Here is a 26,146-nt window from a genome sequence, read left to right on the forward strand (position 1 = left end):
TAGGTCTATTTTCTCTCCATTTCTTACAATAATTTACATCTTCTAAGTACAAAAGTTGAATTCTTAGCTAAACTTCAAAAATAAATATCAAGTTTTTGAAAATTTTAGTTTTCAAATTTTGGTCAGTTTTTTAAACTATTGGTGGAGAATAGATAACAAATGAAGCTTAATTTTCAAAAACAATGCTTAGACCTAAATTAAGTCAATAGATGTTACTTCTACCTTCAAATTTCTTATTTTGTTATCTACTTTACCAATGGTTTAAAAAATCAAACCATTTTTTGAAAACTAAAATAAATAAATATAAAAACAAAAAAAAAATTGTTTTTATTTTTTAAATTTGACTAAAAGTTTAAATAAAATATGCAAATCATGGTAAGAAATGGAAAGAAAATTAGCATAATTTTTAAAAACCAAGCCTAAGTAATTATCAAACAAAAGGATGCAAGATGATAGTAGTCAACCGAATTTTCTTAGAATCTTGATTGAAAACCGAATTTTCTTAGAATCTTGATGATTGAAAAACGAAAAAAGATGCAAGCCTTTATGTAAAAACCAAGAAAAGGAAATTAATTTGCTGGAGAAATTTACAGACTTTAATAACCAAATTTGTGTCGTTGAGCCTTCAAAACCAAAGCCGCACCAGGTGTATTGCATATCATTACAATGTCCAATGCAAATCACTCCGTCGTCTCGGTTGCAAGTGTCAATCTGACACCGTCGGTGAATGAAACAGGAGAAATGGCAAGTATCTGGACCAGTTTACTAATGTTCATTGAAATGTCGGCAGGAGATTTTACACCTCGATCGATCTGAAACATTCAAGTGAAACTGAAATCAAAAGTGGATATAATAAAAGAATCTTATGGGAGAAAAGCTACCAAGATATCTGCAATCTATTTAGCCTACTAAAAGGGCAGTACAATATCAAACAAACAGAGTATTCAAGTACAATTTTGATAATAAAAACAATCATACACATTCAATTTAAAAATATATAATTAAAATGATAAATTCTCATAAATTTTATAAATTAAAATTCAACAATTAGAATATCTTATCTTAAATATTACATCAAAGAAATTAAAGTAAAAGTCTTAAACTTAAATAATTAAAACCTCCATAATTATCTTAACAAAGTCTACAATATTAATATATATATATATACAAAAGTCGGGGCAAGGCGGGCAGTGACACGAGAAAAAAATTCCCTACTCCCTCCCTCATTTTCCATGTATTCGGGGATTCAGCAACAGCAGAAAAAGAAGCAAGAGAAGAAAAAGAAATATGTATATATTGTGCTCCTGGTCTCTATTCCTCGGGAGGTATGCCACCCTGTGATCAGCTTCGAGATACAACCAAAATTTTAAGTTAAGCCTAAGAGGCTGTTTGATGTAGTTTTTTGAACTTTAAATAATATGCTTTTATAATTACTATTTTTGTTTTGAAACTTTTTTATTCAAGAATTCTACTTATCTTTGTTTGAATAAAATGTGGATTGTAATTTTTTTCTTTTAATTTTTAAAACTTTTCTTTCTTTCTTTCTTTCTTTCTTTCTTTCTTTCTTTCTTTCTTTCTTTTTACAATTAATCCATTACATTTCTTGTAGAAATATGGTTAAATAAAATGAGAAACCAAAGGGAAATCAAAACTTTTGATTTCAACTAATTTTTCTCTATGAATTTCATTATCATCTTTTTCTATTTCTTCTTGTTGATCTCTAATTTTACTATGTCATGATTTTTTTTTAATTAAATCTCCCACATCATGTTAACTGCCAATGAAATCTCACCACATTTCTTCGACAATTTCACTTTCAATTCTCTAAATTTGAAGGATCATCAAAGACAAATCTCTATTTCAAATTTTTCACTTTATGGTTTTTTTCTGTCATCAGAGTTGGTCGCACGAAGGTTGTCGGAGCCCGGGGTTGGTCGCCAGAGCTGTCATTAGAGGTGGTTGTTGGAGCCCAAATTTCGTCGCCAGAACAATCATCGGAGGTGGTCGTCGGGGCCCAGAGTTGGTCGTCGGAGTTTCATCGGAGGTGGTTGTCGAAGCATGGAATTAGTTCACGGAGTGTGACAATAGCCGATGGATGGAGCCATTGAAAATATTGGAAAAACGGAGAGTTGGGGGTAAGTTGGTAAAATATACCAACTCAACTCCACCAACATTTAAAGTTGGTGGGCCAAACAATGAGTTGGTATCTTATACCAATTCAACTCAACTCATGTTGGTGAGTCAAACATCCCCTAAGAGTTTGAACTCATGAGCTTGGAGAAGGTATCTCCAAACATCTTCGAGCCTTTACCATAAGCACCCATTGAGAGTCCAAGTTCTTTTGAACGATGTCACCGAATACACTAGAGGAGAACTTGTCAGTTTCCTTAAGAATTCAAGTTCTCCTCTAGAATTCAACATGAAAGAAAGCCTGTTATTTGACATATCAGGAGTTGTATGATAGATTAGTTGACACCCTGTCCAAGGAAAATGCTTGAGGATTTAGGATGTTCGAATGTTTTTAAGTTTTTGAAATATTTCTAAAGAGGTGAAAATGAATGAGAGGATTCAACCATCATTTACTGATACTGAATGATTTGCTCTATGATGAATGAAATATTGCTTCGAATGACTATTTGTAAGACATATGGAAGATTAAGAGGCGAACGTACTGATGATGCAGACACTCTTTTGATCAATGATTTCTTGTGCCCTCTAATTTCTGCGACAGTCTCAGCCATTTCAACACGTGATACACGATTTGGTCCACCAACATTTAACAGCAATTGCATTTGCTTGCCCTCTGGAATTCAGTCATTCATAATCCCAAACAAATAAGAAACTAACTCGATATAATAAAGGAAAAGTAAATACTAACATACCCCAACTGAGGAAAAAGACGATTGAACAACTATCAATTATGCAATGCAGCATTTTCCAACAGAATGAACAAAATAAAAATTTCAAAAGAGAAGGTTCCTCTCATCACTTCATAGGAAAGTGACAAAATGGTGATATACATTGTATGTACCATCTTTTGTTTTACAATAAGTTATTCAGCATGAAAGGATTTAACCGAAAGGGGCCTGGGGAGCACCACTACTTATCACAACTCTACGAAATCCGTACCTGATATCCATGTCTTAATCAACGTTATGATGACATTCACGACATCCTTGACATACACAGGACATCGAAACTCATCATGAAAGAATTCAACTTCACTTCCTTTAGACAAGGTAGCATCAATCCACTGTATCAAATGTATACAAATGAATTGCTATGTACAAATTAGTCGAGAAGGCTATCACAATATCATTGTACTTTCAAACAAATGATCAATTAAGTTGGTTGGTTAGATAAGTTAAATGTGATCACACAATTCCCTTCCACACTAGGTGTCATTAAGTTATTCACTTGTGTGCATCATAATGTTTATTCAAAAATGACGATGACACAATTCCCTTACACTAGGCATCTTTAAAATGGCCAGATTTAATTGCACACTTGCATATACTCGTCTTTACAATTCAAAATGTCTATAAACACATTAATGTATAAGGAAATTTCAGAAATCCGATACAACACGCATAACCATTTACCTGAACTGGAAGAGATTTAGGAACAGGTGAGATGGTCTGAGGACCGAAAATGATACTAGATCTCAAGATTGCAAAGTTAGAAAATTTCTCAGAAACATACTGTTCAGCTGCTAGCTTTGACTTCCCGTAAACATTCACAGGAATGGTTTCATCTTCTTCCTTATAGAATGATGTCACGCCTTCATAAACTGGTGGGAAAATAACGTCATGCACTACCCAGTTGATTTATAACTAACATGAAGAATGAAAAAGATGTCCCCTCAAACAGACAAAGCCAAGATCTTATATATAATGCAAATTTAACTCAACAAGCATACAGTAAAGGATGATTCTCAGGTTACTTATACTCAAAATACCAAAATCTTCGGATTAAGCCACCTAAACAACTGAATTGAAATTATAATTCTTGAGAATGAAAAGACAAAACTAAAAAATCGAACGACAAGTTTGGTCTTTACACTTGTACACAATATCTCTCTTTTTAATATATATATATATATATATATATTCCTATCAAGATATGAAAAACTTGTTTTTGGTTCAATCATAGCATTGCTCACCGCCCTTGAGCTATCAACAACGTGTACATTATATCTATTTAGTCCTAAACATATTAAATGTTACATTAACAAAATGTTTAATTATAAGTTTGGTCTCTAAGTTTTAGATTATATCTAACTTGTAGGAAGCTAAAGAACAGGAGAAAGATGTTGTGGACCATGGCTACTAGGGCACTGCTTTGGAGTCTTTGGTTGGAAAGATATCAAAGAATTTAAGAATAAGTAAGCCTTTTTAGTTTTATACTCAAAATACCACAATCTTCAGATTAAGCCGCCTAAACAACTGAATCGAGATTATAATTCTTGAGAATGAAAAGACAAAACTAAAAAGTCGAAGGACAAGTTTCGCCTTTACACTTGTACATTATATCTTTTTTTCTTTTTTTCTCTTCTTCTTCTTCATATTTTTTTTTTTTTTTTTTTTTTTTTTTTTTTGAAAAGAGGGGAAAAATGTAATCACACATAACAGCTCTGTAAATCTATTGGGAGAAAAAAAAAATGAAGAGATTCCTATCAAGACGTAAAAACACTTGTTTAATCATAGCATCGTCAGTCACCGCCCTTGAGCTATCGATGATGTGTACATTATATCTATTTAGTCCTAAACATATTAAAATTTTACATCAACAAAATGTTTAATTATGAGTTTAGTCTCTAAGTTTTAGATTATATCTAACTCGTTGGAAGCTAAAGAACGGGAGAAAGACGTTGTGGACCATGGCTGCTAGGGTGCTGCTTCGGAGTGTCTTTGGTTGGAAAGATATCAAAGAACTTAAGAATCAGTAAGGTTTTTTGTCCCTCCCCCCCTCCTCTTGTAGTAATGCACAGCTACTTGCCTGTTGATGGTGTATCAGAAAAAAGAAAGTGTTTTGTAATAATAGTTTGTCCATGATTCAAAACAGTTGGAAAACTTTTCTTTAGCTTTTTTAGGGGTTCCTCTTCCCGTAGGCGGCTCTTCTTTTGTTGTTAATATGCATCACATGCTTGTTATGAAAAGAAAACATTTAAAATTTTTATAATACGTACTTTCAAGATTGTCTATGTACTTAAAAAAATTAATCGGTTCCAAGTTCACAATTTTGAATCTAATTAAAATTAGAATTTACGGAACAATAACTGTATTATTTAAAAACAATAAAGCGAGTTGATTTAAGACCGGTTGAGAGATCTATGGGGTAGGCGTTAAGCGCAGAAGCCTATTAGACATTGAATAGTAAATAGACACACCTTTTAAAGAAAAATTATCAATAACAAAGAAACCAAAAGTTACCTTGATCAGTTGATAGATGAATGAGAAGGGTATTCCTCCCTTCAAAACTAAGCAGCCAATTTCCAAGGGCGGTAGGCACATTGATAGACAGTGCAGAAACAGGGTCTGTTTCGCAGGCACGAGGGACAGAGACAGCAGCACAATTAACAACAATATCGGGCTGGTAATTGAAATCATATTTCAGCACTATGTTCAAGCCACAAGAATCAACGATTCTACATCAACGTCAAGAACGACGCTCCATCTTAACACACAATAAAATCTCTGAGCATTATAGTTATAAAAAACAAACTAAACTACGATATCAATCAGCGAAAGGCAGAGGCAAAACCTGGCCAAATTTCTCCGCAATGGTATCGAATCCTTGACCAGATTTTAAATCAACTTGAAATGCAAGAAAATGAGGAAGAGCTCGTAACAAATCTCCAGGCGCAAATGAGTGATAAGTGAACGCGATATCATATGGAACTCCATCACTCTCGAAAAATCCTGATAGAAGATGCTGACCTAAGTAACCTGTGCCGCCCACTACCAGAACCTTGTTCTTGCTCATTTTTTTTTTTTTTTTTTTTTTGCCAAAAATGGGGGATATGGCTTCTTCGTTCTTCGGAAGTGAAAATAGTTCAATTCGAGTTGATTAATGTGAGTGGACAAATATGTAGGATTCTCAAGCTTGTGCTATGGATATTTACAGAACAGTTCATGATAAGTCATGGATGGATATTGCAAATATTTTATAAAACTGTATGAATTAATAAATCAGATTTGAAAACGTCTTTAAGAAAAATTTAAAAGATGATTGTTAGTGAGGTGAATGTGTGTGTATATATATTTTGGATATACAAATATTAAATTCTATGTAGGTGGCACATGGATTGAACCAATGACCTCTTAGTCCTTTATCAAAGGGATGTTTTCTTATTTATCCTTAGGCCAATCCATGACGGTTGAGGTGAATATGTATATATTGGAGATGAAAATTGATTAAAATAATTTAGGTGAATAGTCATGATTGCATGTAGGGATGTTCAAATAACCCGAGCAATCTGGACTACCCAACCCAAAATGTACGGTTGGGTTGGGTTGAATTTTTCTGTTTTTATTGGGTTGGGTTGGGTTGTAGGTTGCTAAAAAATATTTGGGTTGATCCAACCCAACCCAAATTATATATATACATATATTCCTCTTTGTTTAAAGTTTGATTTCTTTGTATGGATTAATTTTTTAATTTTTAATATTTTTTCTTTTAAAATTGTTATGATATTTGTCTTTGTTTAAAGTTTACAATAAATATCATAGATATTTGGTATTTAGCATCTTAATTTCATGAGATTTTAGTTATTAGTCACAGTGTTGTATATAAATTTACATATTCTTCATTAAAAATAAAAAAAAAAATAAGTTATAACCCAACAACCCAACCCAACCCAACCTGAATTTTAAGGGTTGGGTTGGGTTGAGTTGGAAACTTTATTTGGGTCATTTTGGTTGCCAATCAAACTAACCCGAATTTTATGGTTGGTCTAAAAAATACCCTCAACCTAACCCAACTCCTAGTTGCATGAGCATCTACACTACAAGCCAAAAATAGGAAAACCTTAGTATAAAGATGGTGAGCTTGTGCACTTGGCAGTCTATATGAGACTGCCAAAGTGAGCATAGCTCAATGATAAATGACGTATATTCTTTTTAAAGTCGGAAATAAGTCGTCAAAATGAGAATTGGAAGCCACCGAATTCCTATTATATGTACCTGAGTTAATTGTTAGTCTAGTGGTAAGGTAGTTAACTAGTATTATTTGTTAATCATTTAAGCGTAGCAACAAACTGGCTAGGGAATTAAAAAAGTTAGACAGTTTGGTTATTTATGGGAGCAAGAAAGCCCTTAAGAAGGCATGGCCACATTCGGTCCAATGTTGAAAAGAGCTTATTGGAATGTGAGGGGGTTGGAAGGAAAGGTTAAAAGAAGGTTAGTAAATGAGGTGCTTAGGTAAGAAAATCTAGATACTGTAGTTTTAGTGGAAACTAAAATAGATTTATTTTTCTTCGGGAGGATAACAAGTATTTGGAAGAGTAGGAGGGTGGAGCGAGAGTTTCTTGATTCGAATGGTCTTCGGGTGGTATTTTGGTGATGTGGAGCACTAGATCTTGTTTAGCGAGGGAGGTGGTAAAGGGAATATTCTCCTTATCTATCTTGTTTCTTGATAGAGAAGGGGAAGATGTATGAGTTACTGGGGTTTACGGCCCCCGAAGGTCTAAGAGAGTGATGCTTTTTGGGAAGAGCTTGGGAATCTTTATGGATATTGTGGTCCTAGATGGTGGGTAGTCGGGAACTTTAATGTCACTTACTCTCTCAAAGAAAAAGTGTCAGGAGGCAGAATTACCAGTCCCATGAGAGCATTAAATACCTTCATTGGTGATAGCATCTTGTTTGACCCTCCCTTGGTTAATGGAAAATTTACGTGCGCCAATTGTAGGACAACACGAGAATTGACAAGTTTTTGCTCTCTGAGAGTTGGGTGGATAAATTTGGCAGTCTAAGGCAATTAAGGGGACCTAAGATTACCTCAGACCACTGGCCTATCATCCTGGGTTCGAGAGCTTAATGATCAGGGTCGAGCTCTTTTCGCTTTGAGAATGTGTTTGGAGCACCCCTCATTTAAGATCAACATATTCGCCTAGTGGAACACACCTAGTCATGGAAAGTCAGAAGGGTACTGTCTAATGGAAAAGCTAAAAGCTCTAAAGGGAAGCTTGAGACCTATAACAGAGAAGTGTTTGGAGAAAATTCGACAAGGAAGAAAGAAATTCAGGGAAGAATTGAGGAGATTGATAATCTTGAGGTGGAAGGCCGTTTGGATAGCACTTTGAAGGAGGAGAGATTTATCTTAAAAGGGAGCTTGTTGAAGTGATAAGGAAAGAGCAAATTAGTTGGGGCCAAAAGGCTAAGATTAAATAGGTGAAGGAAGGGGATTACAATACCACTTTTTTCCCACGGTGACAAGAAGGAATAAGAATTATATAGGACACCTAATTTTGGAGAATGGGGAGTGCAATAGATACAACAAAGAGAATGAGGAGGAGGTCCTGTCGGCTTTCTCCAAGCTGTATTGTCCTATAGTTGGGGCCAAACCATTAATTAGTGGTATTAATTAGAGTCTCATTTCAACTGCTGAGGATGAGGATTTAGTGACCCCCTTTTACCTTGGAAGAAATTAGGAGGGCGGTCTTTGGGAGTGATAGAAGCAAATTCTTGAGTTCAGATGTTTACTATGGCCTTTTTTCCAGGATAATTAGGATTTACTCAAGGTGAAGATGGAAGGTGTTTTCATAGAGTTTTTCCAAAGAGGCATTTTGCTATGATGGAAACCTTTGTGTGTCTAATCCCTAAAAAAGAGAGTGCTAATAGGGTCAAGGAGTTCAAGCCCATTAGTCTTATCATTAGCGTCTACAAGATCCTCGCTAAGGTTCTCACAAATCATCTGAGGAAATTGCTCCCCTCGACTATTCCAGAGCTTGGGGTGCTTTTGTAGCTACCAGACAGATCCTTGATCAGGTCCTCATTACAAATGAAGCCATTGAAGATTATAAGACCAACAAGAGGAGGGTGTTATTTTCAAACTCAACTTTGAAAAGGCTTATGATCATGTTGATTGGGACTTTTTGGATAAAGTGTTGAAGAAGAAAGGATTTGGGTTCAGATGGAGAATGTGGATGTGGGAGTGTGTTAGGAATGTGTACTATTTTATCCTTATTAATGGAACCCCTAAGGCAATTCAGACTTCTAGAGGCTTGAGACAAGGGGACCCCTTATCCCCTTTCTTGTTTGTTATTGTGGTGGATGTTTTAAGTCGTCTTATCTCCAAGGGAGTGGAAGGAAATATTGTGGAGCCCTTCAAGATAGGGACTAAGGAGATCACTTTATCCCATCTTTAATTCACTAATGATACAATCTTGTTCTGCTCGGGTAATGAAAACTCATTTTTTATCCTTAACCATATAGTGGGGTTTTTTGAAACCATGTCAGGGCTTAAAATGAAAAGGAGCCAATGCCAATTCCTGGGTATTAACTACGAGTAGGACAAGCTTCATAGGTGGGCTAGAGAGGTTGGTTGCGAGGTTGGGACTTTTCCTTCTCGTTATCTTAGTCTCTTTTTGGGAGGTAACTGAGGGCTTTGTCCTTTTGGGATCCCATCTCTGAGAAAATCCGAAAAAGGTTTAACTCTTGGAAGAAAGGTTGTGGGGAGATTCACTCTGATTAGATCTATGCTAAATGGCATCCCTGTTTATTATCTTTTCCTATTTATGGCCCCTAGCTCGGTCTACAAAAGTATTGAGAAGTGCATGAGAGACTTTCTATAGGAAGGAGGGAATGAAGGCAACAGATCTCATCTGGTTTGCTGGGAGGTTATGGGGCACCCTGTGCACCAAAAGGGGTTGAAGATTGGGAATGTAAGACTTCAAAACAAAGCTCTATTGGTTGAGTGGTTGTGGCGTTTTTCCATTGAGCCCTACTTCTTGTGGCATAGAGTTATTGGTAATAAATACGAAACTCATCCCTTTGTCTAGATGGCGAAGGGAGTTAAAGGCACACACTAAAACCCTTGGAAAGACATCATGTTAGAGCTCCCCTCTTTTTCCATTTTGGTCCATTGCATCGTGGGGGACAATTAGGATACATACTTTTTCAGAAGACTAGTGGGTTGGGGATAGTCCTCTTTGTTATGCGCTTTCTCGTCTTTATCACTTGTCGTCCTTCAAAAATCGTCCAATCTCTATCTTTTTTATGTGATTGGCGAGTGCAATGTCCTTTTCTTTTGGTTTCTGTTGTCATTTATTTGATAAGGAGATGACAGAGGTTGCCTCACTTCTTTCGTTGTTAGATGAGTGCAACATTAGGGAGAGGAGAAAGGATATTCATGTTGGGAAGCCTAATCCACTTGAGAGCTTTTTCTATAAATCATTCTTTAGGTCATTGTTGGATCCCTCTCCTGTTTGTAAGTCGATTTTTTATGTGGTCTAGAGGATTAAGATACCAAAGAAAGTTAAGTTCTTTACCTAGCAGGTATTGCAAAATTAAGTTCTTTACCTAGCAGGTATTGCTTGGTCGTGTGAACACCTTGGATCAGATTGCTTAAAAGGGGTTCTCGTTAACAAGTGCTTTCTATTGTATTTTTTGGTGGGAAAGTGGAGGAAAATCAGCATCACCTTCTCTAGGGTTGTCAGTTTACGAGGTCTGCGTGGGTTGGCTTTCTACAGAAGTTTGATGTCCAGATAGCCGACCAAAAAGATATTGGTGTGATGATGGGGGAGTTCCTCCTCCATCCGCATTTCAGATAGAAAGGCCGATTATTGTGGTTTGTGGAGGTGTATGTTGTGTTGTGCGATGTTTGGGGCAAAAGGAACAAATGGGTGTTTAGAAGTTTGGAAAAAGACCCTAGTGAAGTTTCATGTGTCACTTTGGGCATCAGCTTCAAAGCTTCTTTGTAATTATTCTATAGTTAACTTTATGCTTAGTTGGAAACTCTTTCTTTAGGGGGTTGCTTTTGGGGGCTTGTATTTTTGTATGGCTTTGTATTCTTTCATTTTTTTCCTCAACGAAAGTAGATTAATTAATGGTTGTTTTTGGATGTCCAAACTTTGAGGTAAGTTAAATCTTATAGTGGGTTAAAGGTCTATATAGGTTACTTAAAGTATTTGTCACACCCCTCCCGAGCTTATCCCTTTCACCCAAAAGAAGACGTGAAGACAACAGATACTACCTTTTTGTAATACCTACCATCCAACCTTCCTATTCCTAATAACACAATCGAAAGCTAAAAGCGTTTGACTAAAATATAGTTCTATTTGTTCCCAACTATTATTGTTTATACAAGATTAAATTTACATTCGGGGTTTAAACATAATTCCAACTTCTAACAAAACCTCTAAGGAGAAATGATTCTAGAAATCATTCTGCTAACAGATTCAAACTCTAATAGTATTTTAGTACGTTCTCCTTCTATTACCTGGGAGGGGGGGGGTCGTGGAAGCATTTTGAAAGTAGGAGTTGGAAGGCTTAGTGAATGGTATGTTTTATATGGAGATAGATTTTGTTCTTGAAATTCATTTTGAAAACGTTTGCATAGTCAAACAGTCATAAAACAATACTAGAGTATAAATACAAGTATCCTAGTCTAGCAACTGAGATGATACCGGCATGGTCACTATTAACTAGCAGAAATGTCAGTTATTATAAGCCTTTTATTTAGAATTATGAGGGCTAACAAGTAGAAAATCCGGTGATAATACTTAGAATTTGTGAAAAAATGAGTTTTGCATCGATCAGCACCTAAATCTTCACTAACCCTGATATTATGCGTTATTCTGTGTCAAAGTGTCTATTTTTGTAGCTATCGCAGGAATCAAATGCATGCGCTAAAAATAAGCAATCGCAAAATCAGACGCATGCACTAAAGCCAGGCAACCGCAAAGACAATCGCATTCGGTGAAAGCCGAGCTATTGCATAGACGAACGCATGCGGTGATCGCATGCGTCCATCGCATGGAAGTTGCGGTCATCAACCGAATGCATCCATCGCATGGAAGTTATGGCTATCAATCGAATGCATTCATCACTTGGAGATTGCAGCCACAGAATGATAACCTTAAATAGAAGGGTGACCGCAAGATGGGTGGAATGTGTTGATACTTCAGTTGAATCAAGCTCGAACGCATACTTTGGGAGTATCAACAAGATAAGATGATGTGACAATGCCCATACCGCGACAAAGGCAGCAGTGAGACATAACGCAATTATGATTGCTATCGGCGTTTGAACTCTATAAATAGCCCTTGGACCTTCACTTCAAAGGATCCGAACTCTTGCCTTAAGGCAGAGGTTTGCGATCACAGATGAGAGCATGAGTGAGATTTTCAGTGAGGATTCTTCATCTCCACAAACCAGTCCAAGTGACGATTGGAGCTTTCGCCGGAGATAGAACTCGAGAGAGACGTCTCCACCATCCATCCATGGCACCACCAGCAGCCTTGACATAGAGTCTTACATTTCTTCTTTGATCTCTATATTGTATTACATTTTAGCTTAAGATATTAAGACATTTTGTAATCAATGCATATCTTGATTCCTTCAATGCCATCTTCTTCATCGTCTTTATCTTTATCATCGTTTACCTTCATCATTTATTTATCAAAGGCGATCGCATACTGAATCATGTAGCCTAGAGATAGGACACATGTAGCAATCCACCGAGAGGTGTGCGTTGTGCGAGTATAGTGAGTTAATCCTCTTTGCTTGGTGAAAGGCTGTAGCAACACCTATCAATGGGTTGTTGCAATGCTTGTCTATAAGTTAATTAGCCGCATCTAACTACTGTTGACTTGAAATGGTGAATGTAATGTGCATGCATGATGATATGCTACAAGCTCATGTTGCCATAAACTTGTAACGTAAAATGTGATTTTATGCTGTGTTGCTGTTCATGAACATTTTATGCGATACTACTTCTAGATGTATGCGTTATTAATGGAATGCTTGTAGTATGCTATGCGTTGTCACAAGTTTCCTTACGCTGAAACCAAGTATAATTCCAATGCAAGTTTCTCGGAGTGATCCAAGGTCGAACACAAGGACTGTTGTCGTTAATGTGTTACATTTGTGATATATGCGACCGGTGTTTTTACAATTAATAAAGAGTGTGTGTATACAAGTATCTAAAGTTGCGGTAAAGTAAAATTGTGCAAATAAACAAAAGTTGCGGTAATAAAATAAATTGCGATAAAAATAAACCTAAGCTAGCGTGATGCAAGATTCAAGATACATGATATACATGATGCTGAGTTCGAGACTGACTGTGAAGTTTATACAAAGGATCATGATATGCGGTAGTAAGGCTTAATGGATGAATCAGAAGGAGAAAGAATAATGAGTACAATCATCGCAAGTTTGTTAATTGCGTTAAAAATACAACTAAGGTTCTGCTTCCCTTGGCGTACACCTCTCGGTGATCGGCTGCGTTACCACATCTCTATGACGAAACAGGGATGAACGCAAGGTTGCTTCCATCTCTGGAAGTACTTCTCGCTTTAGTTAATGCATTCTTCTAACCCTCTCTCGATAGGTGGAATGACATCTTCACTTCTGCTCTCACAGGTGAAGATGTCGTCTAACATGCCTTGACTAAACATAATTATTTCCTTAACCCAATTAATTTACTTGCTCAATTATTGCTAATTATTCAAGGGATTAAGAAAACATCGTGGAGAAAATGAAATATGGATGAACGGAAATAGGCAAATAGATGGAGATGAAAATGATCATAATATTTAATTACAGAATTAAGCGTCTGATACATGGTGTGGATAATAGACTAAGAAGATGAATACAATTGATGATAAAGAGATAGAAACAAATATAGAAGAGTGTCAATGTCTTGACACAGATCTGAACGGTGGATTTGCTTGCCGATGTGTGGAGTGGATGAAGAAAAGAGCTTCCCTCTTAGGCTTGCTCGTCTGGTAGAAGTGACCTTCGTACAGAGCTTTCGGCGGGGATCGGAAGGTTTCTTGCCCTAAGACTTACCTCTCAGCCTTGTCTATTAATTCTTCCCAGATCTACTTTGATTAGTCGCTCAACCAGTCTCTTTCTCAGATCAGTATATACACTTTTCTCTGTATTCAAGCATAATTTCTCGGTGGAATGGCTGGAGCTATTTATAGGCTACGCTTTGACTCTCTGCATTGTGATCCCCACTGTATTGTTAAGGCAGTTCCGAAAATGGTGGAGTGAATATTCCTTCTGTTACGCAATCAATCCCTTCAGAATTGCACAATGGTCAGCTGTACACGCGTTACAATCCTCTGCAATTGCGTTGCTCTTTATATCTTCGATCGTTTGCCCGCATGCGGTGTTGTTTTTTATTATTGCATGCGGTTGAGACTGCGTTAGTCGCTTAGCTCTTGATTGATTTCCGCATGCACCGTCATTGCGTTGATCGTCTATCCATTCCTGAACGACGGGTGCAATGCGACGTAGATGCATTGTTCTTTTTATCTTGAGCCTTGAACGCATACGGTGACTTGATTTCCTACAAAACAGACTTGAAATATTCTTTTCTACCATCGCAATGGTGTCAGTAGGTGTATTGACGACAATTTATAATTCTTGCATTTCTTAGCTAATTTCCATATAATTGATGCAACTTTCCTTTCTTTTGGTTGTAATATCTAAATAAAACAGTATAAATAACTTGTATTTCTACAAGTTATCAACTGCCTGAGAAGGTAAGAGATGGAACGCACTAAAGCAAAGTATGCATTGTTCCTATAGATAGGCACGGTCTTATGCTCGACACAACCATGCACTATAGAGATATAGTCATGCGGCTGACCACCGAGAGATGTACGATGTGTTAGAATGATAAGCTGGGATTACTCGAGCGATTTAAGATAATAAACATTACTATGCGTTAATAGTTGTTGTGTATCTACCAATTCTCATCGCAAGTCCTCCATTGCTCAATCTGTTTAGTTAGGAGTAGGAGTAGTGTGTAATCCATTAAACTTCTTCTTTTTACTTTTATTCATCGCCTCAAACGCATTGCTTCACAAGTAATATTGAGTGACAAGTCCCTGTGTTCGACCTTGGATTACCCGAGAAACTTGTGTTCTCGTTATACTTGGCGAGAAGGTAAGAAAACTTGTGATAGGAACGCATGGTCATTGCATACTTCCCATTCCAACACATGACCTCCAATGCATGGGCATAAACGCATAGCTTAAGACATGCAACACATATATTGCATTCACTAATTTTCATCAACAGTTACATGTTTTTCCAAAGTAATTCAATTTGACTAATATAAATTTGAGGAAATAATCCCAGTACTCAAATGTAACCTACCGAATGTGCACATGTTGAAAATTCCCGCTAGACATACTCGGGTATGCTGACAATCCCAACCAATTTAAACTAACAATCCTAGCCAGACGTCCACGAAGTATGCCAACAATTTTTTGGGCATAGTTCCAATTTCCAATCAAAATATGATAAAACATGTTTTCAAGTAAGTCCAAAGTCAAACAGTCATCCAGGTAAAACAACGAAAGATCGGTGATTAAAATTAAGGAAATCATATTTCCTGATCATGCCACATTTCCCAAAGCATATATAATATCATATATGTATAGAGGTTTAGCCAAAACATTAAAAAATAAAGCACTCACAGTTCCCGGTAGGGCCTTTGTTCAAGTCTCGGAGACACCACTTAAGGGAACACTCATTTACTTACCCTTAAGGCAGGAAGAAGCGAATTCCATCTTATATTATTATGTTTTCGCTCCCCACTCGATCTTGTCCCCAAAATGGTAGGCATATTGGGTCGATGAACTGGCCACTCTCACCCGTGCAAATCAAAGGAAAATCCCTCGTGAACAGGAGTTCATAATATACTCAGGATTAAGACTAAGTCGCCTAGGTCATCTTATTGAAATAGGAACCTAACTATTTCACAGTTCAGTATTATGCAAACTCATTGCATAGGATACCCCCACTCGCGTGTCACTTACATGAACGCATTGGATCATTACTTTTGTATCAAATACAAAGTAGGTCGTATCCATAGTGTTCCCGAGATAAGGTACCTAGCCTTATCCCTATACTAGGTTGTATCTTGAACATTGATCCCTATATGTCTTCGCATACAGTTCAAGACTCATAAGACAACCTTTGATGTTAGTTTATTGCATTTAGGGTTATTAAGACAAAATAGACAACAATACAAATAATAAAATTTATTGATTTAACACTTATAACTCTTTATTGATGACAGTCAATTAATAACATTTACTATCTACGAGTTTTAAGGCATAAAACCTAACATTTATCTTATCAGAACATTTGTTACCTCAATGATACTTGTAACAGTTTAGACACCGGGGTCTTCTATATCACTGGCGACCGATTCTATTGGATATTCTTAATAGTGCTTCCCAAAAGATCTGTTTGGTTGACTTACCCCTCCAGATGTTGACCTAAACCTTGAAGTTCCTTTATACTTAAATGATCCTTTGTTCACTACTCCAGGAACAAATTTCCTACTTTTTCCTTTATTTGTCTGATCTGCTAACGGTCCACCTTCTTCTCCAGATCTTTTTGTTATTATACTTCCTTCTACTCTCATAGATTCTTCGATTGATTTCAAAAATTCTTCCTATGCGACACTAGATGGGGGTTCGGATTTCTTCTCTTAATCCTACCTCAAACCTTTTTCAATGCTCAATCACATCTTCTATTATATTTAAAGTATATCTTGAAAGTTTGGTTTATTTCTGCTCGTACTCCATGATAGTCATACTTCCTTGTATGAGTTGCAAAAATTCATTCGTTTTGCATCATGAAATGATAGTGGATAGAATTTCTCAAACACAATTTCCCTAAATTCTTTTCAAGTTAGTTCAATCTTCTCCCTTCTCCTATTCTCCACTATTCTCTACCAATCCTCAAATCTTATTTGTAACTGATGCATTAATTTTATTAAGTGGAAATATGGATGATATGCATTGGTGGATTGCGTTGTGCACTCAAGTTTCCCCAGTGGAATTCAAGTGTAAATTCCCCTGAGTTTCCTAGTAAGTCCAGGGTCGAACACAGGGACTTGTGAAAATAGTTACGTTGGTAATATTTATGAAAACTTTGTGGTAACCAAGTAAATAAATAAGTTTTGGGTGTGTTGTTGCATTGATGAAAAAGAAGTAAATAAAGGCGGATTTGAGAAAGATAGTTGTGTTGATAGATGCAATGAGTAAGCAATGAACGGGTTGAGAAGATCGTTAGCTAGCGTTACTCGGGAATGCGTCAAACCTTGCGATCATGTTACAACCATGCATAGGAAGTCATTTCCCAATGTAAATGCGATGCTCCTAAGCCTAGGACACATGTGTTGAATGCAAAATATCCATAGAGCTTATCCCTAAGTCTTTACTCTTGTCCTATGCATTGATGCAAAATGCATGAAAGCAAAGTGACCGCATACAATCATATCTTATTGCTAAGATGCATGCGATGCGTTTAACAAATAGTGCTCATTCCTAAGCATCTATCTCTCGTTTATGCGTTCTAATCTAGTTCTTCTAAACCTAGATTCTGACCTGACCTTCCCAAGTCTAGATCCTGTCTTTAGACTACCCTCCTGAGTAACTCTAATAGATGAATGATGCATACATAAACAAGATAATCGTAAAGATGAAGATTCCCTCGTTATGCTCGCTAACTACTTCTTAACCCATTCAACTAATTTAGCTACTCATGCATAAATAATAGAGAGTGAACAGATATAGAGAAAAACATTCCATTCTTATAACTGAGTTGAGTACAAAATGACAATGGAAAGTAAAGTAGAGAGTCTGGTAGCAATTCCTTGCTAACTGAGGCTTTTTACACTAAATCTCTATTCTGATCTACAAATGTTCCTGCTTCCACAAGCATCGGCCCTCTCTCTGTCTTGGAGCTTCCGGTGCTTTCCCAAGCTTGTCAGAACGATCTACCAACACACCTTCTTCCTCGCGTCCACCTTAAAAATGGAAGAAAACTATTGATAGAGGCATGAACTTGTAAAGTGATGAAGTAATCGACTACTTTACCCCTTCTCTGAAGAATGAACTTGGTATTTATAGAGTTTCCATGGTGAAAGGTGGCTTCTCTCTCCCGGTTGTACAGATGGGACAACTTTAATTCTTGATTGATGTGTCGGACGATTGTTACTGATAAAGCTGAATGTACTTTGTGACCGTTATCGGCTATCAGCTTAATTTGGATTCGACTGTTATCAGCTTTCTGTCACATCACTATTAATTATCCTTTCACCCGGATACGCCAACCATGTTGCGCTGACCGAATTGCGGTAATTCTTCTTGGGCGAATGTTTGCGAACATAATCAACGCAAAGTCTTGCGGTGAAGTTGTGCTCGACCAATGTACTCCTATGATCGCAATCTTTGCATTGCGTTAACGCATATTCTGCACAAAAATGTAAAGATCAACTGCTTTAATGCGTTGGATGCATGCAACCGCAATATTATAAAATTTATGCTTGATGGACGCAATTTAACATATTTCATCAATGCAATCCAACATTATTTAAGAACTTAGTACTATGATAACGTGCATTTTTGCCCGTTATCACACCCCCAAATTTAAACAATGCTTGTCCTCAAGCATAAGCTAAAGATTCCTTTAGCAAGTTAACCGCAAAGTTCTCTTTCCTAGATTTCTCAAGGATACTTCATTCAAATCCTATATACCAGAATTTTCTTAAGTCTTATTCAAGTCTCTTCTTAAAATATTTCTAAGACTTAGGGATTGCAAGCTTAAATTTCAAAAGGACTTTACTAAATTACGAAACATTGCATGATTTATTTTAAAAGAAAATTTCTTCCGGGGTGTCAAATGATTTTATCCTTGCACAAAAATTTTCTTCATTGCTATTTTTTTCTGACCTTGCGTTGATCCGGGTGCCTTGCCTTCGTTTTGGCTTGCCCCCACGTGTATCATGCAGACATCCAACTACGAGCAATGCACTCTTTCTCAGACTAAACTCATACCGATTTGGCAGTGGAGTTACAGTCATTGATTTATGCGTTGATCCTGGTGACTTACTTTCGTTTCGGCTTGCCCCCACGTGTGTCATGCGGACATCTAACTACGAGTAAGGGCCTTTCACAACTTAACTCTTATCAACATGAGTTTTCCATTGCATTGACAGTGGAGTCGTTATTCTCAAATATATATATATATTTTATATAGCAAGGTCGAAAATAAATACCTCACCCCTAAATTAAAAACGTAGCAATGTCCTCATTGCCAAAAGAAATTAAAATAGGTCATGTGATGGTCATAGAATACTTGTAAAGAGAGTTTGAAAGAAAGCTAGCAAACCCCTAACTTCTAGAAATATTTCATGAGGTGACTATTTTAAGACTAAGTTGACTCTAGTGTATACGAAAGAAATAGAAGCATATTTTTCATCATTGAAATCATACTTGGCAAACAAACAACATGCGTTAACTCACTAAATTTATCTACTTGGCAAATGATTGCGGTAATTAAGGAGGATGTGGTGATAAAACTTAAAATGCAATGGTATAGCGTAAGATTTAAAATAAAGATAAGGAAAAGTACACCACCAAATTTTGTGCTATCGCACGCATTGTGTATTGATGCATCCATCCTTGCGGCGATCTTTGCTCCTATGGATTGCAGTGATGGAACCAGATCATTTGCTTCTTCGCAATCCTGTGCCTTAATCCTTGTAAACAGACAAATAGAGGGTCAAATGATTTTAAAACAAAACAACAAGTTTTTTTTTTTTTAGAGAAATAAGTGAAATACTGATAATCGTAAAATGACGAAGAGTTAAATGTTCAAGAGTTGAGTAAGGGATAGTCCGGATTGTTCAACTTTGCAGAGACTGTTTGTGGCTGGAAATCTCCTTCGCAATATGCCTTTATCCGTTGTCCATTAACTTTAAATGTTCGATTGCCATCCTCGATGATCAGTTCCACTGCACCATGTGGAAATATTTCTTTAATGATAAAGGGACCAGACCAACGCGATTTTAATTTTTCTGGGAAGAGCCGCAATCTCGAATTGAAGAGTAAGACCTTTTGCCCGACTCGGAGGTTTCTAACGCATATGCATTTATCATGCCAGCGCTTGGTGCGCTCTTTATAAATCTTCGCATTCTCATATGCGTTGACTCTCCATTCTTCTAGCTCGACCAGCTGCAATTTTCGCTCTTCCCCTGCTTTCTTCAAATCAAAATTCAGTTTCTTGACCGCCCACAATGCTTTATACTCCAGCTCCAATGGCAAATGACACGCCTTGCCAAATACCAAGGCATAGGGGGACATACCTATTGGTGTTTTAAATGCGGTCCAGTATGCCCACAACGCATCATCAAGCTTCATTGCCCAATCCTCCGCGAAGGTTTTACTACCTTCTCAAGTATCAATTTAATTTCACGATTGGACACTTCAGCCTGGCCATTTGTTTGCGGATGGTATGCGGTGGCCACCTTTGGAGGATATTGTACTTGCGCAACAACTCCTTTATATTGTGATTGACAAAGTGTGATCCTTCATCACTGATGATGGCACGGGGAGTGCCAAAACGAGTGAAAATATTTTTCTTGAGAAACTGGGAGACTATCGCCGCATCACTTGCGGTGCATGCAATTGCCTCTACCCACTTGGAAATGTAATCAACGACCAATAAGATATAATCCTTGCCATGGTAGGGAATGATCCCATGAAATCAATCCCCCAAAAGTCAAATAATTCCATCTCCAAGATGGTGTTCATTGGCATTGCGTTCTTCCATGAAATGTTGCCGATGCGTTGACACCGATCACATTTCATTGCGTAGTCAGCAGCATCTTTAAATAATGAAGGCCAAAAGAATCCACTGTACAAAACTTTGGTTGCAGTACGTTGTCCTTCAAAGTGCCCTCCATATGGCGAATCGTGGCATTGTGAAAATATGTGTTGTTGAGCAGCATTTGGTATGCATAATCGAATGATTTGGTCTGTACCTCTTCTATACAGATTTGGCTCATCCCAATAATAGTGTTTCCATTCATGCTTCAGCTTCCTCTGTTGATGGTAGGTGTAATCTTCAGGGAATTATTCACAACCAAATAATTAACGATGTCCGCATACCAGGGCAATTCTTTATGTGGAACAGCTGCTCGTCCAGAAACACAGCACTCACTTCAGATTCATTGCGTTCAACCTCAGGATTCTCCAATCTGGACAAGTGATCCGCAACTTGATTCTCTATCCCCTTCTTATCAATTATCTCGATATCAAATTCTTGAAGGAGAAGAACCTATCTGATCAGCCTTGGCTTTGCAACCTTCTTTGTTATTAAATATTTGATTACCGAGTGATCAGTGTGAATGAGTACCTTTGTTCCCAACAGATATGCCCTGAATTTCTCCAATGCAAAAATCACATCCAGGAGTTCATTTTCAGTGGTGGTATAATTTATTTGAGCAGGGTTCAGAGTTTTACTCGCATATGCGATGGGGTGTAAAATAGTTTTCTTCTTTTGCACTAATGCGGCTCCCATCGCATACCCGCTTGCATCGCACATGATTTCGAATGGCAGTGTCCAATCTGGCAAAATCAAGGGCGCGATAATCAGCACATCTTTTAAAACTCGGAATGCGTTGAGGCAATTGTTGTCAAATTTAAACTTTCTGTCCGCCTCTAACAACACACTCAGTGGTCGTGCAATCTTAGAAAAGTCTTTAACAAATCGTCTATAGAATCCAACATGCCCCAAGAAGCTTTGCACCGCCTTCACGCTGGTTGGAAGTGGAAGCTTTTCAATTGCATTGATCTTTGCTTTGTCCACCTCCAACTCTTCTCAGGAAACTTTTTGTCCCAACACTATACCCTCTTTCACCATGAAGTGACATTTTTCTTAGTTAAGCACCAGGTTCGTCTCTTCACATCTTTTCAGAATTTTCTCCAAATTGGCTAGGCAGACTTCATACATGTTCCCATAAATAGAGAAGTCATCCATAAATATTTCCATTGAGTCCTCGAGATAATCTGAAAAGATTGCCATCATGCACCTTTGGAATGTGCTCGGCGCATTGCAGAGGCCAAATGGCATGCGACGAAAAGAAAATGTTCCATATGGGCAGGTGAATGTGGTCTTGTCTCGTCGTTCTCCTGGATTTTCTCTGGATTGTCTCTTCAGACAAGCCTTCTTAACATTGAATTCGAGGAAGCTATTTATAGACCTTGGCTCCTATAATAGTGGTCCCACTTTGAAAATCTGATAATTCCTGCCATGGCATAGTGGAAATGTTTGCTCTGCTCCACGATCAATCTATCAGAATTGTACAACAGAAAAGTTGTACACTTGTCAGAAGTCCCTGCGAATGCATTGCTCTTCTCATCTTCGATCGATCGCCGCATGCAGTGTAATTGTTTTAATCTCTTATCGATTGCCGCATGCGGTGGAAATGCATTGATCGCTTGAATCCATGATCAATCATTGGATGCAATGCAATTACTTGATCTTTTTTGTTCTTGATCGATTACCACATGCTGTGTGGATGCGTTGTTCATTTTTGTCCTTGAGCGATTAACGCATGTGGTGACCTATTTCTTGCAAAACAAAGACTTGGACATTCCATTTCGCCATCGCAATGGGGTTAGTGGATCTGTTCATGGCACTTTATAATTTTCGTATTTCTAAGCCAATTTCCTTCTTTTTACCGCATAATCTAAATAAAACGGCATAAATAACTTATATTTCTACAAGTTATCAGTAGTGTTACCAGGATAAGGTTTCCCTCCTATATCCATATACTACAGACTATTTTGGTTGTCACTTAAGACATGATCCACTTGTATGTCACTACATACATGCTTAAGTTACATAAAGACAACCAGGGATATTAAGTTTGTTGGTTTGTGGTAAAATAAAAAACATTTAAATGTGCAAAGTCAAGAAGTGAAGTAAATATCATATATATTGTACATAACAAGCATTTTTACAAAGTTGTTACAAACAACAGGATACGAGACTTTAGGGCACAAGCCCAATAATCTCCCACTTGTCCTAAAGCGAACTGGGGAGTACAAAAAAAAACAAACAAACAAGTACAAGACAATAAACTAGGGCATAAAAACCCAGTGCAATAAAATCTCCCACTTGCCCTAGTCCAGCTGCGGGTGGTCTCGTACACCTATGCTCTAAAGGTGACCCACAAATACTGTAGCCGTGAGAGCCTTCGTAAACGGATCAGCAACATTTTGCTCTGAGGCGATCTTCGTGATGATCATGTCTCCTCGATGCACTATCTCGCGGATTAAACGATACTTCCACTCTATGTGTTTGTCGCGCCTGTGACTCCTGGGCTCCTTGGAGTTCGCCACAGCACCTATATTCAAAATAGAGGGTGATGGGCCTAGACATATCTAGAACAAATTCCAGCTCTGTCAAGAACTTTCTGAGCTAGACAGCCTATTTAGCAGCTTCACAAGTCGCTATGTACTCAGCCTCCATCGTGGAGTCGGCGATGCACCACTGCTTAGTGCTCTGCCACAGTACAACTCCTCCGTTAAGAGTAAATACTGACTCTAAAGTGGACTTCCGAGAGTCCTTATTAGTCTAAAAGTCAGAAACCATGTATCCAGTAAAGATCAAATCCCTAGACCTATACATAAGCATGAAATCCCTCGTTCTCTGAAGATACTTGAGGATGTTCTTAACTGTAGTCCAGTGACCCTGACCTGGGTTAGACTGATACATATTGACTATTCCCACAACATAGCAGATGTTTGGCCTAGTGTAGAGCATCGTATACATTAAACTGCCAACGGTAGATGCATATGGGACCCGTCTCATTTTCTCAACCTCTTGAGGCGTCTTAGGACACTTGTCCTTAGACAAAGTGACTCCATGCCTGAATGGTAGTAGGCCCCTTTTAGAGTTATGCATCGAGTACTTGAGCAAGATTTTGTCAATATATGATGCCTGAGACAGTGCTAGCACTTTGTTCTTACGATCCCGAAAGATCTGTATACCCAGAACAAATTAAGCCTCTCCCAAATCTTTCATTTGAAATTGGGATGCTAGCCAGTTTTTAACTGCAGTTATAAGACCTACATCATTCACAATGAGTAGTATACTGTCTACATACAACACTAAGAAAACTACTGAATTGTTAACTGTCTTCTTATAAATACTAGGTTCTTCAACGTTTTGGTCAAAGCCAGATGATTTGATCGCAACATCAAATCAAATATTCATAGATCGAGATGCCTGTTTCATCCCATAAATGGACCGATTCAGTTTGTAAACTTTTTGCTCTTTACCTTGGGCAATGAATCCTTCGGGTTGTACCATGTAAATGGTCTCCTCAAGATTTCCATCCAGAAAATTCTTCTTGACGTCCATTTGCCAGACCTCATAATTATAATAAGCGGCAATAGCCAAGAGGATGTGGATCTACTATAACATGGCAACAGGTGAGAAAGTCTCTTCATAGTCGACTCCTTCCACCTAGGTATAACCCTTTGCCATAAGTCGAACCTTGAAGGTTTGCACCTTCCCATTTACACCCCGTTCGTGCTTGTAGATCCATTTATAACCTATAGGTCTCGAGATTCATTAACTCCATCTCGAGATTCATGGCTTTGACCTATTCATCTCAGTCAACATCCTCCATTGCCTTTTGATAGCACAACGGATCCTTAACGTCACCATCTACCACCATAGTCAGGATTTCTATGAAACCCATATAGCAATCAGGCGGGTTCGTAACCCTCCCACTACATCGAGGTTCCCTCAACTATTGAGGTGGAATCGACCTACCAGATGAACTATCATCAACAACTCTGGTTAATGAAGCGGGTCTTTTAACAACCCTTTGATAACTTGTAGAAATACAAGTTATTTATACTGCCTTATTCAGATATTGCGGCCAAAAGAGAGAAAGTTACGTCAATTGTATGAAAATTAGCTAAGGAATACAATAATTATAAATTGTCGCAAATACACCCACTAAGACCATTAAGATGGTAGAAAAGGATATTTCAAGTCTGTTTTGCAGGAAACCAAGTCACCGTATGCGCTCATGACTTAAGAGAGAAAGATTAACGCATCTATGTCGCATTGCGCCCATAAGTCAGGAATGAATAAACGATCAACGCAATGACGGCGCAATGCGACAGTCGATCCAGAGCTGAACTTCAACCGCATTCGGTAATAAAAACAACACCGCATGCGGGCGCAGGATCGAAAGATGCAAATGAGAAACACAAACGCGGAGGATTGTGACACGTGTACAACTAACCGTTGTGCATATTCGACGAACTGATTACATAACAGAAGGAATATTTATTCCACCATTTTCGAACTTTCCATAACAATAAAGTGAGGACCACAAGTCAGAGAGTCAAAGCCTTCAGCCTATAAATACCCTTAAATAATTCACTGAAAAATATACTTGATATGGGGGATAATTGATATGAGGTTATTGAGAGAGAGTTAATCTGAGTGCTGATCGGAGCAAATCTGGGAAGAGAAGAGACAAGGATGAGAGGTGAGTCTCAGTGCAATTCTGCCAAATCTCCGCGGAGAAGCTCTATACTTAGATCCCTTCTACCGATTGAGCAAGCCTGAGAGGGAAGTTCATTCTTCCATTCACTCCATCAACGCCGGCGAGCGATTCTCCATTCCAGATCTGTGCCAAGGCATTGACGCTTATTTGTATTTATTTCTAACTCTCATTCATCAATTGTATTTCATCTTTTTAATCTCTTCATTCACAACCATGTATCAGATGCTAAATAGTATTATTGAATGTCTCGATCATTTCCATTTCCACTTCTCTGTCTATTTCTGTTCCTCCATAAATCATTTTCTCCATAATTTTTTCTTAATTCTTTGGTGATTAATATGAATTAATAAAGTAACTTAATCTGTGCTAAAGAAATAAAGATGTTTACCTAAAGCATGCTAAACAACATCTTCACCTGTGAGAGCATAAGTGAATATGTCATTCTAGTCTGTCGAGAGAAGGTTAGAATAATGTGTTAACTAAAGCAAGAAGTACTTCCAGAGATGGAAGCAACCTTGCGTTCATTATGTTCGTCCCTGTTTCACCATAGAGATGTGGAAACGCGATGTTAACG

General features: G+C 37.7%; 1 protein-coding gene and 1 non-coding gene across 2 annotated transcripts; both read right to left on the bottom strand.

The window, feature by feature from the left end:
- Positions 1–456: 456 nt before the first annotated feature.
- LOC120070586 (NAD(P)-binding Rossmann-fold superfamily protein) lies at positions 457–6,229 on the bottom strand. Its single transcript, XM_039022391.2, has 6 exons — positions 5,764–6,229; positions 5,433–5,592; positions 3,603–3,790; positions 3,130–3,253; positions 2,673–2,803; positions 457–812 (listed from the first exon to the last, which is right to left on the bottom strand). The coding sequence occupies exons 1-6, from the start codon at positions 5,983–5,985 to the stop codon at positions 681–683; spliced, it is 957 nt and encodes a 318-aa protein (XP_038878319.1). The 5' UTR covers positions 5,986–6,229; the 3' UTR covers positions 457–680.
- Positions 4,611–4,754, bottom strand: LOC120072403 (small nucleolar RNA snoR2/U65). The gene has a single exon (XR_005480463.1). It is a non-coding gene; the product is annotated as a small nucleolar RNA snoR2/U65 (small nucleolar RNA).
- Positions 6,230–26,146: the final 19,917 nt, after the last annotated feature.

The sequence above is a fragment of the Benincasa hispida genome, chromosome 2 (assembly GCF_027475165.1).
Source record: "Benincasa hispida cultivar pf3 chromosome 2, pf3_genome.v1.1, whole genome shotgun sequence".
Lineage (NCBI taxonomy): Eukaryota > Viridiplantae > Streptophyta > Magnoliopsida > Cucurbitales > Cucurbitaceae > Benincasa > Benincasa hispida.

Coding starts and splice junctions, on each gene's coding strand:
- LOC120070586 (XM_039022391.2), bottom strand. CDS start 5,985: ATGAGCAAGAACAAGGTTCTGGTAGTGGGCGGCACAGGTTACTTAGGT. Junction 3,791..5,432: donor TCATCTATCAACTGATCAAG/GTAACTTTTGGT, acceptor TTTTCCCACCAG/TTTATGAAGGCGTGACATCA. Junction 3,254..3,602: donor CTAAATCTCTTCCAGTTCAG/GTAAATGGTTAT, acceptor CATTTGATACAG/TGGATTGATGCTACCTTGTC.